The 18,790-nt window shown below is 44.2% G+C and overlaps 1 protein-coding gene across 2 annotated transcripts in view; it reads right to left on the bottom strand.

Annotated features, from left to right (window-relative positions):
• The window catches only part of AGAP1 (ArfGAP with GTPase domain, ankyrin repeat and PH domain 1), a 320,627-nt gene that overhangs the window by 111,755 nt on the left and 190,082 nt on the right, over window positions 1–18,790 (bottom strand). For both annotated transcript variants that reach the window (XM_080632007.1, XM_080632008.1), the window contains exon 11: window positions 7,560–7,728. In XM_080632007.1, coding sequence (XP_080488133.1) covers window positions 7,560–7,728 — 169 coding nt within the window. The remainder of the gene's footprint in view (window positions 1–7,559; window positions 7,729–18,790) is intronic.

Below are 18,790 nucleotides of genomic sequence, written 5' to 3'. Positions count from 1 at the left end.
ACTGATTTTGAAGATGATTTTATTTTTTCCAGAAGCATTTATTTGCTGAACCAATTTCCTGAGGATAAGCAGCTATTAATAGAGGAAGACGTTCCCTCTCACAGCCTGGCAGGGCAGCCTCTGCGAACAGGGCTTGATTAGTAGTGTACAAACTGAGAAGGGTCAATACTAATGAACAAGCAAGGCAATGCCAAGAAATATCCTGGCAGTGAAGGACATGGTGCTGGGAGTATAACGAGAGAAGCTATTATTCTCAGAGCATGCCAAACCAACACAGCAAGTGTGGAGGAAAATTAAGCCATCAGAGGAGACATCTCTTCTAAAGGAAAGTTAAACCCAAGATCTTCACCACAGGCTTACGCTCAAGATCCCAGACTATTTATTCTACTGGGATCAAAGTGTGTTTTCCCTTCCCAGCAGGCATATTACTACTATTTTTCAGTAGTTTTAACAAATAATAGTAATAAATAAGGTATGCTTTGCTTTCTGGGCAAGAACCGACTGAGGTTATCTGCTTGTTAAGGGACTGCATCTGTGGAGGTGACCATTTTACACTGGCAAACGCTCTACTTTGGATTGCCGTTATTGGTTGTGAATCCTGTTCACGACTGTGAATCTAACTTGGCAAAAAACAACAGCGCAAAATGAAACCATCCCAAGGTACTATGCTGCTCGCTTGTAAAGCGAAGCACGCGTAGGGGCCTGAGGCAAAAGATGTAAAATACTTCCTAATCCCTTTGACTTGTCTGTGGAAGTTATTAATAACGCAATTGGAGAGGGGCTGGGAAGGAAGGGTCTTACTTGTGGTGCTGGATCTACAACAGAAGCTGGTTAAGATGAACCAAAGGAACTTTGGGAGCCTTCCACCAGGCTACAAACCTGCCCGAGCCCTGTGAGTGGCATACAGAGCCTCTTTGGGATGGGTAGGGACGCTGCTGGCATTCAAACACCCCCAGACCCTCCAGGAAATGGAACAAAGAAACTTTATTTCCGAACAAGAGACAATAGATACGAATGGGAGATGACTTTTTTTTTCCCTCCTATAGCTATTGCCACTGTAACAGCAGCTAAGTGAATGCATGTCTGCAGTGTGAGCAGTTTTGATAAACAGCCTCTGCGGGCCACACAACGGGGATAATGTATCCTTAAGTACTGCCAATGAGCTGCCATTCTGCACAGCCAATTACTTCTGTGCGTCTGTCACTCAAAGGAAAAATGACTGAGCCCATTAGATCAAACCTTTGTCACTGTTCCTAATGCACTCTTAGGCCTCATTAATCTGAGGGAGCAGCAACACAGCCGCCGGTGCCTCATTGCCTCCCCCACAACAGGCCCACGTGAATCTTCTCATCTCTCCCCCAAGTGCACCACGTTAATCAAGCTCTCCTTATTACCCCGGTCCCTGTCACACCGGAGAGCGCTCTCTCTCTTAAATGCTCTCATTATGGTCCATCTTTAGAGCTGGCTGAGTGGGGAGAAAAAAAAAGCAAGAGCCAGAGAGAAAGAGAAGAGGAAAAAGCAAGTCCGATCGCATTAATATTCATGACAATAATTAGTATTCTAGGTCACTGAATATTCATGCTATTAGTTTGGCTTTTTATGGGTTTGCTGGATGTCCTGATTGCTGGAGTGTGGAGGAAAACAGCATGGTTGGGACTTTAGATGTCAACGGCAGTTCAATACTCAAAACACATTTGTGAATTTTTTTTCCCCTTTTGGTAAATCAGCTTCGAGCCTCCTGATGGCTTTAATATTTTAAAATCACTGGGGGGAGAAAGAGCGAGCAATTCCACAAAGGTCTGAACATCCAACCAGGCAGCGCTGCAAGGGGGAACGAGCCAAAACCGGCGAGGCTGCATTGGGTGGACAAGAGAGATGTGGGATTTTACTCAGGATCTGGCGCAACGGAGGCATGAAAATCAACCTGAGCGGAACAGGCAGGGGCTGAGCAGCACCGGCTGCATCTTGTCCAGCATCGGTATTCATCACATCATTTCTACCCTTTATCTACATCATCATCACTAGAGATGGGCACCATCAAGAAAGAATCCTAGGACAGATCATTGTTTCCTTCTTTCCCTAAAGAGCAAACTCCTTCCTCTCCCCCCCGCCCAATACTCAACAAATGCAATTATTTTATCAAATACGTATTTCATCAACACTAATATTTGCCCTGCTCCCTTTCCCCCAGTATTAAGGAATATAGGCTACTAAGACAGAAGTATTTCTCTCTCACTCTGGAAAGAGCAACTCCTAGTCCAAAGGTACTGGAGAAGATGACCTTGAGGGATCCCCTTCTAGTGAGATAAAAGGGAAATCTCCACTGCACTTAAAATTGGGCTTTTTTTCCTTTGAAACGAGCAAACTGACAACTTCTCCTTTTCCTCGCTGCAGCCGTATATCACTGAACTAACAGCAAACCCAACCACATGGAAAATTGACTTGGGTGATTAATGGCAAAAGTAAGTCACAAACTTGCATTTGTGCTCTGTGGCAACATCGTAAAACTCACGCTAAAGTTGAAGCACAGGAAATGTTTCATGGTAAGACAAGTCAACCAAGGTACCACAAAGACTACAACACTGGTAGCATATAACTTAACAGCTACCAACCTCTGGCACTGTCAAGTCAGACACTGCTCCAGTACAACCTCAGTCATCTCCAAGGAGTTCACAGCAGATTCCAGAATTCAGGATTCAGTTCTGCGTTTATTTGCAAAGGAACCCAAGATCTACAGGCCCGGGAGCAATTGCTTATGCTAGCAAGCTCTTGGCTTGATACATGTTTTTACTCATCAACAGCCCAAAACGGATCTAAATCGTCATAGTCACCTCCAATTAAAAGGTTATTATGAAAATGGTGATGAATTAAGTCATGGCAGCCTTCCAATATTTGAAGGGGGCTACAAGGATGCTGGAGAGGGACTCTTCATCAGGGACTGCAGTGATAGGACAAAGGGTGATGGGTTCAGACTGAAACGGGGGAAGTTCAGGTTGGAGATAAGGAAGAAGCTCTTCCCTGTGAGGGTGCTGAGGCGCTGGCACAGGGTGCCCAGAGAAGCTGTGGCTGCCCCATCCCTGGCAGTGTTCAAGGCCAGGTTGGACACAGGGGCTTGGAGCAAGCTGCTCTAGTGGAAGGTGTCCCTGCCCGTGGCAGGGGTTGGAACTGGATGAGCTTAAGGCCCTTTCCAACCCAAACTTGTGATTCCATGATTCTAGTTCAATATACTTGGCATCAAGACTTGAATTCACAGTACATCACAACAGAGGAGTGATCTTACTCAAGGCTTTTCATCATGCTTCTCCTGCATGTGGCATGCCACACTTCAGAGGGTACTGGCTCTCAGTAATGAACTCAGCAGCTATTATTTCAGATGTGGGAAACAGCTACCCAACTGACATTTAGGGCTGTAGCCTGTAAGTCAGGCTTAAAAGGTAAAACGAGAGTAATGCAGTGGTTCAAGAACAGAATTACTAGAGGGGTACCAGAACCTGAAGACACCATGTCAGAAACTCAGAAGATACACTAATGGAAACACCAATTCCCTAAGCTTTTAGCAGAAAGCTCTGGAAGGGAGTCAATTCCAACTCGTCTGCTTCCCAGTACTTCAGGGTAAAGTAAAATTCCTAATGACCACTGCACTGATTTGATAGATGATCACAGTTAATAACAGATAGAAACCTCACATTTATAAACATGTGAAGACACCATGCTTCTAACACATCTGCAATGTCAGATACACTTACCAGATAATAACCTTTAGCATACTTAACGATGGCTGTGTAGCTAACACATTTGAGGATAATCCACATACTGTACAGTCACTATTGTAAGTAAATTTAATAGCACCAAATTATTTAAACGAAGTGTTAATCAGGAAACAATTTATCTCTACACCATAAGCTATTTTTAGATGTGAACTTTCTACATCAGTGGCTCTTGCTGCAGCTCAGGCTTCGGGTTGTTTGTAGAGGAGAAGAAATAAATGACTCCTGGGAGAGATTTCAGGAATAAGTTCACCTTCAGGCCATCCAGCTCAAACCCAGTCCAACTTGGGAGTAATTGAAACCTAGACCCTCTCCTGCTCCAAAGTCAGCAAGAACCAAGTTAGCTTCTAAAAGGCACAGAGACATGGCCAGTGCCTGATTTCCAGGACTGCCAGCCCTTGGACACTACTGCAATCTGCTACCAACTGATAGTTGGAACTGAGCAAGTCCTCAAGTTACCCTGTTCTGCAGTACTTCCAACTGAGATGCATCATCCACTGCCATGCAAGTTTAACTGAAATTCAAGTTTCTTAAGCATCATTCAACAACTTTAAGACATCACAAAAGTAACATGATCCAAACCATCCCAAGTTTGCCCGTGTGCTACCTCCACGTGGATGGGTACCAGTCTCTGAGAAAGCATCCCCATAGCGTGTATTTTCATAGAATCCCAGACTGCTTTGGGTTGGAAGGGACCTTAAAGCCCATCCGGTTCCAACCCCCTGCCTTGCGCAGGGACACCTTCCACTAGAGCAGCTTGCTCCAAGCCCCTGTGTCCAACCTGGCCTTGAACACTGCCAGGGATGGGGCAGCCACAGCTTCTCTGGGCACCCTGGGCCAGCGCCTCAGCACCCTCACAGGGAAGAGCTTCTGCCTAAGAGCACATCTCAGTCTCCCCTCTGACAGGTTAAAGCCATTCCCCTGGTTCTTTTACAACCCAGCAGTTGACAGACAAGAGGCTTTGGCTTTGGCTCCCTATGAGACCAGCTGATGCGCTGCCATCTTCCCAAAAAGCAAGAAATTCCACTAAGAGACAGAAAACCGCTGAGCATTTGTGAAAGAATGAATTTAAAACTTGACAGTTACAGGCCATCAAACACACATCTAATACATATATATATTTTTATTGGCAACATTGGCACTGAAAGCCATACTTAAGGGGCAGCAACAGTGTTTAGTAACAGATCACTGATGGCTTCAAATGAAGACATCGTGTAAGATAAGCACTATTTAACTGTTTCAACAATAAAAACTGCCCTTTTGGTTTTGATGTTTGAGTGAAAGTAAGTTCAGCTGTTTCTAGGAACACGAGTTAGTGGCAAATCTCAGCAGAAGAAGGTTTTCAGTGGGGCTGGGCTATCACCAGGTATAAGCAAAGATGATGAATTCTATTTCCAGGGGCAATCTGAGACATGATGTTTTAATGGCATTCGTTTAATATCTTAGCTGCTTTTCAGTAACCTGCACACAGTTCTGTAGCAGCAGAAGGAAAATGAATCTGCTCCTGACCACATCAGACAATTAACATGAAATATTTTTCTCACTTATAAGCACAGCAAGTAAGATTCTACTTGAGGTCCCAAGTCTGCACTGGCTGAAGCACAAGAGAACAGAAAACATCACTGTTTTGGGAAGAGGCAACATGTGAAGCTGTGCGAATGTAGTGTATTTGCAGGCCTAGAAATAAAAAGCGCAAGTGCTGATTCTTTCTGTGTTTGGTCCAAATTTCCTCCGTACAGCAAGTACGGAAACCTCCCAAAGGAAAATCAGCACTAATTTCAGCCCTGCAATCAATTCTAATGCATCACACAAGATGAAGACAACATTTTACCAACAGAACAACTGAGAAAAAGCTCTGAGACAGCAGCACAGAGTGCAAAGGTTTTTAGTTGCATGACAGATAAGTGCAGAGATCCCACAAGTCCTCCTGGAACTCCAGAATCTGAGCACTGAGTACCTACAGGTCTCCTACCCAACAGAAGCCGTGACCCTCTGCATAAAATCCACTGTCCATATACCTGACCACACGAAAGACGATGCTAACAAGCCAGGCGCAGCTGCTGACAGTGTCTTCTTTATCATACTAGTACTTTCCTGGTATTTTAAAATCACTCTCTGCAATGCAACTCTTCAGTCTTACCTGAACACAAAAGTATTGATGGTGATAAACTGATGTAGAGCTGAGCTGTGGCTGCCTCATCCCTCCAGTGTTCAAGGCCAGGTTGGACACAGGGGCTTGGAGCAATCTGCTCTAGTGGAAGGTGTCAGGGGCTTGGAACTGGATGAGCTTTAAGGTCCCTTCCAACCCAAACCAGGCTGTGATTCTATGAAATGTGCAATATCCAATTCAAGGTCACAGAGAAGTTGTTTCTATCTAACTTGACAATCTAAGTGCATGCCAAAACATGTAAATCCCGCGCTATAAACTTTATATTAGTATGTATCTCTAAATGTGTTTTCAGACACGTACTTCTCTGGAGCAATCAAGTAGTTTTTGCCTCTCTTCAGAGGTCTTACAAGCAGAAATCTCTTACTGAAACATCTTACTGCTGGTTTACGGACTCAGCCCCGCATTTTAATTCCTTAAATGATGAAATCTAAATATGCTGAAACCCAGAAACATTCCCATCACCTAGTCAAGGAAACTGAACAGCAAAATGGAAAACTCCAAACCAACCATGAAGAATTCTCTGCTATGAGCTCCTCCAGTGACAATGCCAGCTCGGTGCCTCTTGAGAGGTAGGTTACAACTTGATGAAATGGTGGCTTCAGACATTTCGGGTCCCAGGCCAAACTAGTACAACATGCCACAAACGTCTCCAGGGATGGCTGCTCAGTGGCACCACTGCAAAGCCACATGGCTTTGTTTCCTTCTCCTTTTCTAACCATTCATCTCAATGAGCAGCATCCACAGCTGGAAGGAAAATCCTTCTCCTCTTCCCACAGGGAAATCTGCTTCACGAGGATGTAGGGAATTACATCTTGTCTTAAAGCATAGCTATACAAGAGAAGACTCTTTAATAGCAGGGTGATCAAGCTCCTTCCTGTGGTTGCTCATGCTACGTGTGCAGTGTGTACCGCACAGGGAGAGAAGTGTGTTTGGATGTCAGCACATGCTGGGGGTGCCTACGTTAACCATAAATGCAAAAGGCACTCAGGACTTTACGGACTTCATCCCAAACATGCTGACAAAACCTCCATAACAACATTATACATTACCAGTTTTATAGAAAATGTGCATTTTACAAGAGAAATGGTCTCAAATGTTTTTCCTTAATGCAATTGTTTAAATCCACTTTAGCTGTATGGACAAGTACTTCAGCAAACAATAAACCGTTGTTTAGAGCTCTCAAGGAGTCATAAACTACTTCCATAAATGAACTGAAATAGCTTTCTGCAGAGGCATCTTGCTGTTGGAAAGCCCAGAATTAGGCACCCTCTTCAAGGTAGAAAGAAACACCACAAAAAGCCCTCTGAAATGACACATTGCCCATTTTACCAAAGTATTAGACCTAACTAGATCCGTTGTTAGGTAACATCAAGTCTTCCTGTATGTTAATTCCTGTGAAGTTATGTAGGGTTTGGCAAGTATAAGGAAACAAATACAAAAAGATGGATGTTGCAGGTTACTTAGAATCTCTTGTGGAGGCTTAAAGAGTTGCGCATCGGTGGTTATTCGGAGTTGTAAATTAAGAAGAGAGAGGATCCCAATCGCAGTGGTACGTGACAATTGCCTCCAGGCTCTGGCAATGCAGCCTTTCCCTTTCCTTCCCTAGCATGGTATTCTCTTACCTGAATTGGGCGAGATGTGTAAACTGCTCATGTCCTTGGAGAGGCCGTTTGTTTTGGGACTGGAAATGGGGGCACAAGCTGACGTGGCTCGGGGTGGCCTCTTCCCGGGAACTTTCACAGTGGTTCTCAGCAAGTCGATCTCCTTCCCGTGAACGTTCTGCATATAGTCCTGGTGCAAGGAAAAGGAAAACCCCAAGCAACATCAAACAGGTTGTTCTGGAAGCAACAGAACTGTTTCGGTTTTGTAAGACATTTCCCCTACATGACCAGCCAGCACCCACCATGTGTTTCCCCTTCCTTCCGTTTTCTTGATAACCCCTGCCATGCTTCTCACTACAAACACTCCTATCGAAGCCTGAAGCTTTCTAATCCATCCCCCAACTACCAGTTGGATAAGAGGCAATTCACAACATGACTGGTTCTCAGCCACATGTCAGAGTTCCCCAGCTAGAAGGTCCCAAAGAGAAGACAACAAGGTTGACTGTCCCTCATGACCATGCTTACTTGTGTCTCCTCTATGCCAACATTTTATACACTTATCTCTTTCCTCCTCAAATCTGGCTGAAATTGGTCAGCAGGCATAGAAGTTATCTTACACACACACACAAAATCATAGAAAGGAAAAACTTATGCAAATTGTGTCTGATTAAACACACTAAACACACCAAACCTGGAAGCTAGAAGTGGAAAGGGCTTTTCCCAATTCTTGTTTGGAAAGCCCACAAAGAGGAAATAATCAGATGAAGCTGTGGGAAGACAGCAGCCAACTGACTGGAGAAATCCATGAGAAAGTTCTGTAAAAAGCTTCTGGAAAAAACAGGCCCTTGAGATTGTGCTTTCCAGCTCCAAAGGCATGCCCTAAATTATTCATGAGCTGCTTCAGATGAAAACAGGAAAGCAACTGGACATGGATGCCTCTATCAGAGGGAAAAGGACAATTCATCAGAAGAGCGATCTCCAGTAGAGACAGTGAATGCTAAAGCCCATTCACAAGACACCAAAGTTTTCATCTCCTGGTACACGCGGTTGTTGTTACTCATGTTCCAGAAAACAGAACTGAAAGTGGAACAACTATGAGGACGCTGAAAGAAACAAAGCAGACTGTTCTTTAGGGGACGACATGCCAGACAGCACAGGATAGCAAAGTCAAGGTGGAAAGGGGTAAGAGCGCTGAACAAAACCACAACTGGGTCTATGTACCCCAAGAGGAAACCAGCAATTTGAACTACAGACTGGGAAAAGAACTGGGCTTAATGCTAATTCTTTCTCAGACGGAGCTTGATCAGCTTGCAGAGGCCTGGGTGATGCTGAGTGGCTGCACAAGCAAAGACTCACCAGCACAGACATAACTCCCACTTGTCCACATGGCCAGGGCATGATTTAGCCAGGTGATCGGTGTTATATGAAAGACTACCAATCTTAACTAGGTTGGTTCCAAACACAGGTCTGTACATCACCAGAGCATCAATTCTACAAGTACATATCTAAATGGACTAAAAGCATACCCAAAGCCTAACTCACTGCTGTCACGAGAGAGAGCAATCAGCTCCCTCATAAAAATCATTCCATCTTTTGGCAGTTTTTACAATAAAAATTACATATTCCACCCCAAAAAAACCCCATCAACAATTTACAACTGGACCAGCATTTATTTCCTCATGGCTAATATTAATCTGGGATAAGCCTCCCAGACTAAGCCAACACCATCTTTGTTTGGGAATTATTGACAGTAAAAAGGGGGGAAGAGGCTGAAAACTTTGTGGGGTGAAAAGAGAGAGCTCTGCTGCCAACAAAGGCAATTCATTAATAACAATTCATTCACTAGGTGTTAGAAATGAACAAAACTGCTCCATCCATAAACTATCAAGTTGGCGTTAAGTTCCTTGTTCAGTGTCAGTTCTTCACAAATTAAAATACAATAAGCAGAACATAATTAAGCATTTATTGCTTATGGGCTTTAAAATGAGCCTTAATCAGATAGCGACTCAACCTCAGCGTGTACTCTTTTTAATAGACACATTTTGTTCAATGTACAACCACCAGTGTTTCAGTTGGAGGAGGTGTTTATTCCAAATTCTTCAGCTGAATAGCACGTATGATTTCCCTGCTTCCCTGCCAACTTGTGAGATGTGACAGGGCATTATTAAAGCCCTTTTAATTGAGAGTAAACCAGGCTTCGGTGAGCTATAAACCTTTCGAGAGAGTAAGTGAATGTTGGCAAGCAGGAAATAAACGCGCCGGAGCCATACTGTTCTTGTACGAGAAGCGCCCCAACACAACAGATGCCACATAGGTATTAATGTCAGCTTAAATATTTATAGGGATATATCAAATGTAAATAATAAAGCCTCTTTCATTGTGTGCAAGATGCATAGCGATAATCTCTGCAGTTCCCCAAGGAGGAGAGGCAAGCCTTGGGTTTCCAGCCGCCGGAGCATCCGTCCCCACGCACGCTCCCTCAGATCTGCACTTGGGGAATAAAAGTTGGGACTACAAAATAATGTGGCCGCTTCAGAAGTGCAATGGAGGGTTTGATCAGATTAGAACAGATGAGGGTCTTGCTGTCATCTGGAATATGCTGTGTTAAAGAGAAGACAGCAAGCCTGATTTTGATATGCAAATGTTACAGATATAACTCCCCTAGATGTTAGCTGTAGAAAATGCTGATCCCAGAAAAAAGGGGAAAAAAACCCTTTAACAAGGCATGAGGGTAATTCAAAGCCAAGTACTTTTAAACAGCACTTAACAAGTCCCTAGAGCCCACTCAACAGTGGGCCACCCCAGAAGTGCCATCTTCTGCCCCTCAACAGCTTGAAAAAGTAGTAATTGCAAATCCATTTGCATTTTTCTTCTTAACTTGTCCGTGTTCATCATTCAACAACACGGGGGGGGGGGAACCCCAAACAAAAAAGGAGAAAAGCAAGCAGCAAAGGCAAAGGAACCCTCCCCAAACATGTGGATAACAGGAGAAGCCAGCGCCCCGGTCCCCCTGCACTCCTGCGCCGGCGCCTTCTCCAGTGCTTGTTTTCTACATTTCGCTCCTAATTATGTTGCATCTATTGCCATACACTTAATTAGCTGCATTAATGTGATTTCTTTTCACATAGTCAAGCAATTAAGAGCTATGATTGAGTTTCATTCAATTAGCCTCAACAAACATGCTAATTGATGTCCCAGATGCAAATGAGGTGCAGTGAGAGAAACCTGCTAGCAATTGAGAGTTGTGGTGGGGAGACCCCCAGCTCCCAGCTTGCTGACAGCAGCACAGCTTAACACGGCTCCCACCTTCCGCGGGGGGCAGACAAGCCATTAGTGCCTCAGTTGTCCCAGAGAGATCCCTACAGGAATAATGGGCAGTGCTTGAATCAAATCAACATTGTCTCCAATTCTCACGACAACGGCTGGTATGAGTCGGAGCAGAGCACAGCATCTTCCTGCAGCAGGGTGAGCACGGCAGACCCTGTGAATGCCGCGGTTTCTTAAGCTAAGGACCATAAAAGGTCTTCATCTCATCTCCCAGCTTGTGAAATACTACACAGGTAATGGCCTGCAGTTATCAGTAACTGGCAACTTAATCTTAGTCAGCTGTGGGGCGATGCTGCCGCTTCCAGTTAAGGCCAGAACGCATCAATCAATCAATAATCCCTACAGATACACTCGCGATGTTGATTCTCATTGCTTTTCATCCTGAGGTTACCATTAGAGCTTTGCTCAAATATAGTGCTGCCGAGGTGTTAATTTGACTACTCAAGGCCATTGACCATTATCTAGAAGACTAAATAAACTGTGAATAAAATATCAGTGAAAATCGTAAAAGCTGCATTGACTGAAGGTGACACAAAATAGCATTTGACAGCAGCACAAAATGAATCGAGTAAGAAAGACACGATGTGCCACAACACAGAATAATGTAGAGCAAAATGACTTTCGTTCTGCTCTTAATACAGCTCTCTGCTTACAATGGCCAAAATTCATTTAACCAATTAACTGAAGAGACGCTTTTCAGACATGCAAATTGAGCAAATGGGTATGAGGATGTTTTCTAAACAGACCTACCAAAAAGAAACAACGCTATAAAAATCCAAGGAAAGGGATTCACTTAGCATGAGCATTGCTATTGTAGGCATGCCACACAGGGACATGGTTTAGTGGTGGACTTAGAAGTGATAAATTGATGGTTGGACTCGATGATTGTAACAGTCTTTTCCAATCTAAATGATTCTGTGATTCTGTTTTGGGGGAACCTTTTTGATTTCAAATGTCAGCAATCATTAAACTTGATGCAATACATCATGATGTTTGATTGCCATCACAATTGATAGCCCTCAAAGCCAGAGAAGACACTCCGCCAAGGGCCACAAGCTGAACCCAAGCTAAGTGATGCTGCCATCTCACTGCCTACTTTCTCCTGGACAAGAAGACTGAAGACAACAGGCAAACATCTCTTCTTCCACAGTTCAGTGCTGCTGCTGCCTGCTTATTCACCCCTTATTCAGGGTGGAAGAACACATGGATCAGATGGAGAGAAAGGCAGAAGGAAGTGCTGGTTGCTGCTTCCACGAAACAGATTCAAACTCACATCACCCAAGTCTACCCCAGTTACCCCAACAAAGACTTCACTAAAGGACCACTGAGCATGTAGCAGAATGTTTCCTCCCTAGCATGATCCTTCAGTTAAAGATGAGCTTTAAGGTCTCTTCCAACCCAAACCAGCCTGGCATTCTATGTAACACTGTGGATATCAAAAACATGGAGTTTGAGGATTTTCAAATGTCTCTAACAAAAAATGATGGTCATTTCCATCACACACACACAAAATGCCTAATACCTAGGTTGTATTTCAAAACCATAGCATTTCATTAGCAGTGTATTAAGCAAGAAACTGCGTATGAATGCTGAGTTACTGAATATAGGATTTATCAGTCAGTACCTTGAGAACTAAATCCCCATGGCTTTTCTGTACTGCTGCCTGCATGCAAAGCAGGAGTACAGACCCCTGTGTCCTTAAGGCAGGGGTTCTCCTCTCAATTTGCACAACTGCAAAATACTTTCAAGGTAATGGAAAACAAGCCCATGAAGAAGGACAGACACAAGGATCAAGCTGCAGAAGACAAAGAATTAGGGCCTCCTGTGGCTGGGCTCAGCTGGATAAAGGAAAAACTTCCTGATGTGGATGTCCCATCCTTGGCTGTGTTCAAGGCCAGGCTGGACGGGACATGGAACAACCTGATCTAGTGGAAGGTGTCCCTGCCCATGGCAGGGGGTTAGAACCAGATGATCTTGAGGCCCTTTCAAACCCAAACCATGCTGTGATTGAAGCTGTATTTTGTACATCATGGCACCCGGTGAATCGGACTCAAAGCTTGCATCAAAACCACTCATCTCAGGATTGCCATGTGTCATAATACTAATGCTCTGAAAAATACCTGCTCCCTCCTAGACAGCCTCCCCATGTGTTTCTTCCACCCTTTTCCAACGCATAACACGCCACACAAGAGAGGCTCCCTGAGAGCAGCGCCTATAATGGTACACAAGTGAGAACATCACACTTCTCTAATTTTGAGCCACTATAATCTCTCAGAAGCAGCCTGGCTTTCACAACATTAGGAACAGGTCCAGGCTAGGATCCTTCTCCCACATGTCCCTCTGAAACTTCATCTCATAGCCGTTTTTCCCCACTGTTCAACCAGACGAAACACTCCCAAGGCTCAGCTTCCTGAGGCTGAGATAGCGTGTCCTGATTGGAGGTGAAATAGAAATTATTATGGAAAAGGAAGTTTATGGCTGCTCCTCTGGATGACATTTGGAAATGGTGGGTGGCCTAGTTTCTGAAACTCAATTCCCATTTCCTGAGCTGACCCACAAAACCTATTGTTCACCTTCGGCAACAACAAAACCCAATCCCCTTCCCCCCAAACCAACGACCAAAGGACCAAAGCCCCCGATCCTCCGGGAAATGGATGGATGAAGCCTTGACTTTTGTGGCAGTCAGACATTTTTATGGCAAAACGCCGTCTGGAAAAGATGCAAAACAAAATTGCTAAAGTGCAGAAAGAAGAAAAGGGGGGGTTTGTGTAGAGGGAAAAAAAACAAAAGGCCCCCTTCCCTTTGCTTATTGAGTTCAAAGGCATAACATGCAGCACCCTGCAGCAAATGGGAAGCTACACTAATTTTAAAGCCATAAAATGCTATAAAGTGCCCTGCGGGGCAGGACTACACTGAAGCTAGTTGCACCTAAATAAGACATGGTTCATTTACTTCGCAGCTTAGCCTAATGTAATCATCAGTGGATTTCTAGCCTAGAGTTGTAACAGGCAAATAGCCGATGCTGCCGAGGCGACACTCCCAGCCATTGAGGGGCCTCGGCTAGATTGCTGTTGATTAGAAGATTTTTCAGTTTTGACAAGCCCTTAATGAACATAAATCGCTCCTTGATTGGTTTCCAGTTGGGGCCACAGGCACACCTAAGAAGAAACTCAAGTCTCCAACTCCTCGCTTTCCGCCCTGTCCACCACCACCTTCCCTAGGAAGGACCTCGACAACAAACCTACCATGGGGTTATGAGCCACAGTGGAATGTATTCATCAAATGTGCCTGTTAAATTAGCCATCCTCCGCATATAAATATGGGCATAATATCATTCAGCTTCATCATATATAGTTAAGAAAAGCAATGAAATGCTTCTGGGGAGAACAGAGGAATGGAAAACGCTGATCACCCTAAAGCATTCTGTCCTGACAAAAAGGAGGCCATCTCAACTCTCTTTTATTCACATTGGGAATCAAGAACATCACGTTTCCATAACAAAAAACGTTGATTATATCTCTACTGTGGTGTGAATCAGTTTGAGTGGTGTTGCAGGGAGGAAGAAGTCAAGGCAACGCTTCCAACATAAGAGCAGCTTCCCCAAATGTTTGTGTTTGTTTTAAATGGATCACTCATTTTCGTAACATTGGAAGGAAATCCTCCTGTCTGCACTTCACTTTTCACTCAGCCTTTGTAACAAGAACTGCTGTAAAAGACAAATCAGAGTTTTACCATCCTAAGTAATTTATGAAGCATTTATATCCCCAGCACTTAGCTCTGCTGGACAGGAAGCTTTACCTTTATAAAGCCCCATGATTAATTAATAGCTTGGCTTTTACCATTTAAATTGCAACTCATTCTGAAGCCAAAAATTTTCCTGCCTTTTTGAACAGAGGGCAGATGTGACACTGAAATGTATGGTTGCTGCTCCCTACTACATGATGCAAGTTTGTGCTGCAATAGCAGTACAGCATTTGGCACAATAGCCTACGCTAATGACATGATACATCTTGTCATGCCCTCTGAAATGAATGACATGGAAAAAAAAATGCTTCCTGTTCGCCTCGTCTGTGACCTGGGAGTATCTGTAAGAAGTCATGGAAGGGACTGCGAGGAGTTACTGTGAGCGACCAGTCTCCTTCTCTTTCCCAGTGCCTGGCATTACATATTTGGTGTAATTCCCAGGGTAGTTTGCTGACCATCAGTAACCACAACCTCATTTTACACTGACCAGGGCAGGTGCAATGGCACTTTCAAGCAAGACACTTTCTAGTTTGAAAAGCCACAAAACCAAGGGGGTGGAAAATAATTTGCCTTGACACCTATCCCAAATGATAGGTCTCACTTAAGGATAGTAAATGCATCTTAGCTTCTGTTTTCCCCATCCGTTCTTCAGTTTTCCTCCCAACCTGATTTTCCCTCCATTACATCTTTAAGATGTTAGATGAAATGTGAGAAAAGAGAATGCTGCTCTAAACACAGCTTTGATGAAAAGGCCAGTTGTGCTGAGTGGCAAAGAAATAGGGCATCAACTCATCGGCTGTAATAAGCAATTACTAGACACATATTTTGTAACTGTCCCTATAATTCATATTTTCTATCTCAACCAATGTTTTAGGTGTATTAATGGATGCAATAACTTTACACATGCTTCAGACAGATTTATCTTCATCACCGCTCGAACTGTATCCTCTTTTTCGCTCTGTAGGATTTGCTTTGATCACTACACTTTCAGGAGGCAGAGCTACATCTTGTGTAAAACACATCACATGCATATCCTCTTGTCAGTTCAAATATGTATTGACCAAAGCCTGATTTCAGGATTAGGTGTTCATGGAAAGGCCAGCTAGAAGGGCTTTCAGAGTCAGCCAATATTCAGCTTTACATTCCTTTGAAGGAAAAACATAGAAGGGGGGAAAAAAGGGCATACACGATGGTATTTGAGAAATATGTAAGAGCATGAATATTTCTATTAAAGCAACACAAACACCACACTTTGGAGCTATTAAACAGCCTGAGGTAAGGTAACCCTGAAAATAAGGCTGAACTGAAGCAATGGCTGTAGGGGGTTACCATAAGCGTGAAGGTGAGTGCTTCTCCTTGGTAAAGCAACCCCCAGCTCCATTGTCAGACCACCCGAGGCATGCACAAAGATGCCACACAGCCCACCTAGCATGGTGTTCTCTTAAAAATGAGGAGAGACGGAATACTTCATTGGTGCTGGCACAGGGTGCCCAGAGAAGCTGTGGCTGCCCCATCCCTGGCAGTGTTCAAGGCCAGGTTGGAAGGGGCTTGGAGTAACCTGCTCTAAGTGGAAGGTGTCCCCGTCTGTGGCAGGGGGTTGGAATTGGTTGAGCTTTAAGGTCCCAGGGCCTCACCACCCTCACAGGGAGGAACTTCTGCCTTATATCTAACCTAAATCACCTAAATATCTAATCTATTTTCAAGGAAGAGATTTGAAACTGTGGCTGTGTCGGATGAATTGGGCAGACAGCAGAACAGGTGAATCAACACACTTCTCAAGGAGACAAAGATAGGTTGTACCCTCCATCACTGCTGCAATCCTACACAGCTCAATGCAGGTTATCAAACCAGATCAGTGAGAGTGGGAACAAGGAACAAGAGTGGCACTGCTGCAATACAGACCTCAGCAAGCAAAAATCAACATCAACATGTAAGTTTTATTTACCAGGGATGTTCCAGACGGACATCAGACCTACCTCATGTATTTAAGCTGTTCTTCCCCCATAAGGTGCAACAGCACTGTGCTTTTAATTGAAATCAAATCTAGAACAGATTAAATGTAAAAGGGAAAGAAAGTGCCTTTTCTTTTTTTCTTTTCATGAATGAGGGGCATTGGTGGTGATGAGGATTCAAGAGCAGAAAATGGACATCCACAGCTAAAGCTTTGCCATCTACTGACCCGCGGCACGATGGCAACCCTCTGGCAGACAGACAGTGGTAAAACATCATCTGCTATTTATCAGGGTAAAGCTTAGCTAAAGCAGCAGGATGTAATGGTGCGCAGCAGGTACCCTGGTGAATGCATTTTGGGAGCCCTCGCGCATGGCACTCTGCCATTAAGAGCCAAGAGATGCCCTGACAAATTCCCACAGGTCCTTTTGGGGAGGCTGACACTGAATTTGCCAGCCAGAATTTTAGTCATCCACTCAACAGCTATACTCCAGAAGCACAAGATGAATAGGTAGCTGTGGTGAACTTTGAAGCCTGCAGGTCAAAGTTCTCTCTCATTATCCCCACCATTTTCTATCGGCACAGCTCCTCAGCATCCCAAGGGACGGGAAGGTTTGAGGCTCTTGAAAAAACCTGACATGACCAAGTCAGAAAACAGTAGGGTGCTTATGTACATGCATTTTTCTTTCCCCATTTCTCTCTCCCCCCACTTTCTTGAAAAGAAAGAATATGAATTTAGCTATTGTGTCAAACGTCAACCTGTTGGCATTAGGAGTTACTCATTTAGCTGGCACAATACAGCAGTCATTTCAACATGCTGCCCTGCCAAACAGGCCTGACCTTTCCAGGGACACCTCCTCTGTAAGAAAGTACTCATTTGATTTTTCACTCCCCACCCCAAACCCTTTCATTTTGTAGCCAATCCTTTCAAGGAGGATGACAGGACTGATTTCTGCAATACGGACACATTCTCTGTATTAAAACACCGCCTTCATGCCCGAGCTGTCACTGAACACATCCATCAGAGACAACCGAGCCACTTCTGGCCAAACCTCTAGCAATATTGAACACAGGGCTCCCTATCAGCCATTAAATATTACAATAGGTTCTTCCAATGCAGGTGTTAGGATCTGACTTCTGTTAAGAGTTCTGTTTGGAGGAAAACCCATTCACTTCATTCACCCAAGGGGAAATTCTGACTTTCCTGCCCATAAAGCTGTGTACAAACTACGCCAGGAGTGCAACTGACTTCAATCTAGTTCTGCCTCTTCCTCCCACTGGGGTTTGCATAGAGCAGAGAAGATGCTACTCACATACTACTACTGCCTGATGAGTGACGAATGCTCAGCAGAGTATATGAACAATAGTTAACTGACAATAAATAGTTCACTGACAGTATGTAGCACAGTGACTCTGTGAACGCTAAAGACAACAGAAGGCTCTACTACTTACCCATGTATAGCCAAGGAAAAGTAGCATGTTAAAACCTCTCCGATCTACGCAAGGAGAGCTAATGGAAGCTACGAAAGAGAATGGAAGTATAGAGCCATGTACCTTTTTACTGGGGTGGGGGGACACGGTGGGGGACAGAGGGAAACAATTACAGGCTAGTAATTACTTCTTCTTTAAATGGCTTCTCTCTAATCTCCAATGGATTTACCTCTAATCTCAAAGTAATTACCTCTAATCTCAATGGATTCTCACTCTGGGGGACACTAAGCAGCTCCAGGGAAGCCTTCAGAGAAGAAGTACTCTATTGTCTGCAAGAGGCAATGAAAACCTAACAGGTGCACAGTGACTGCCAGGAACAATAGAGCACTTCCACAAAGCAAGGAAGGGATTTGGGCACCAACAATGGCAGCTTGCCTCCTCCTTGCTTGATGACCCAGAGTTGGCCAACACAACCTAAGGGAAACTCACGTGGGAGTTCCACGGGGAGCATGCAGCATCCATGCTTCCCTTCTGTGAGTAACACCAATACACAATTCAGGTATTTCAGGACTACTTGATGGCAGAATTCCCCAAATTCAAAGGCATTAAGAGCGGCCAAAGAGGATAGACTTGCCCAGTTTCACAAAAGGGAACAGTGAAAACCTTGCTCCAGAACCCAATGGCTGACGGACAAGACTTCTGATAGAAAGCAGCAATGCCTTGAAGTTAGTTGTCATCTAACATTAAATTGTTTTTAAAAGACACGGACGTAACATCAGGAACTATAGCAAAGCATTATT

The sequence above is a fragment of the Psittacula echo genome (genome assembly GCF_963264785.1).
Source record: "Psittacula echo genome assembly, chromosome: 20".
NCBI classification, from domain to species: Eukaryota; Metazoa; Chordata; class Aves; order Psittaciformes; family Psittacidae; genus Psittacula; species Psittacula echo.
This window is presented reverse-complemented; position numbering and strand designations above follow the sequence as displayed.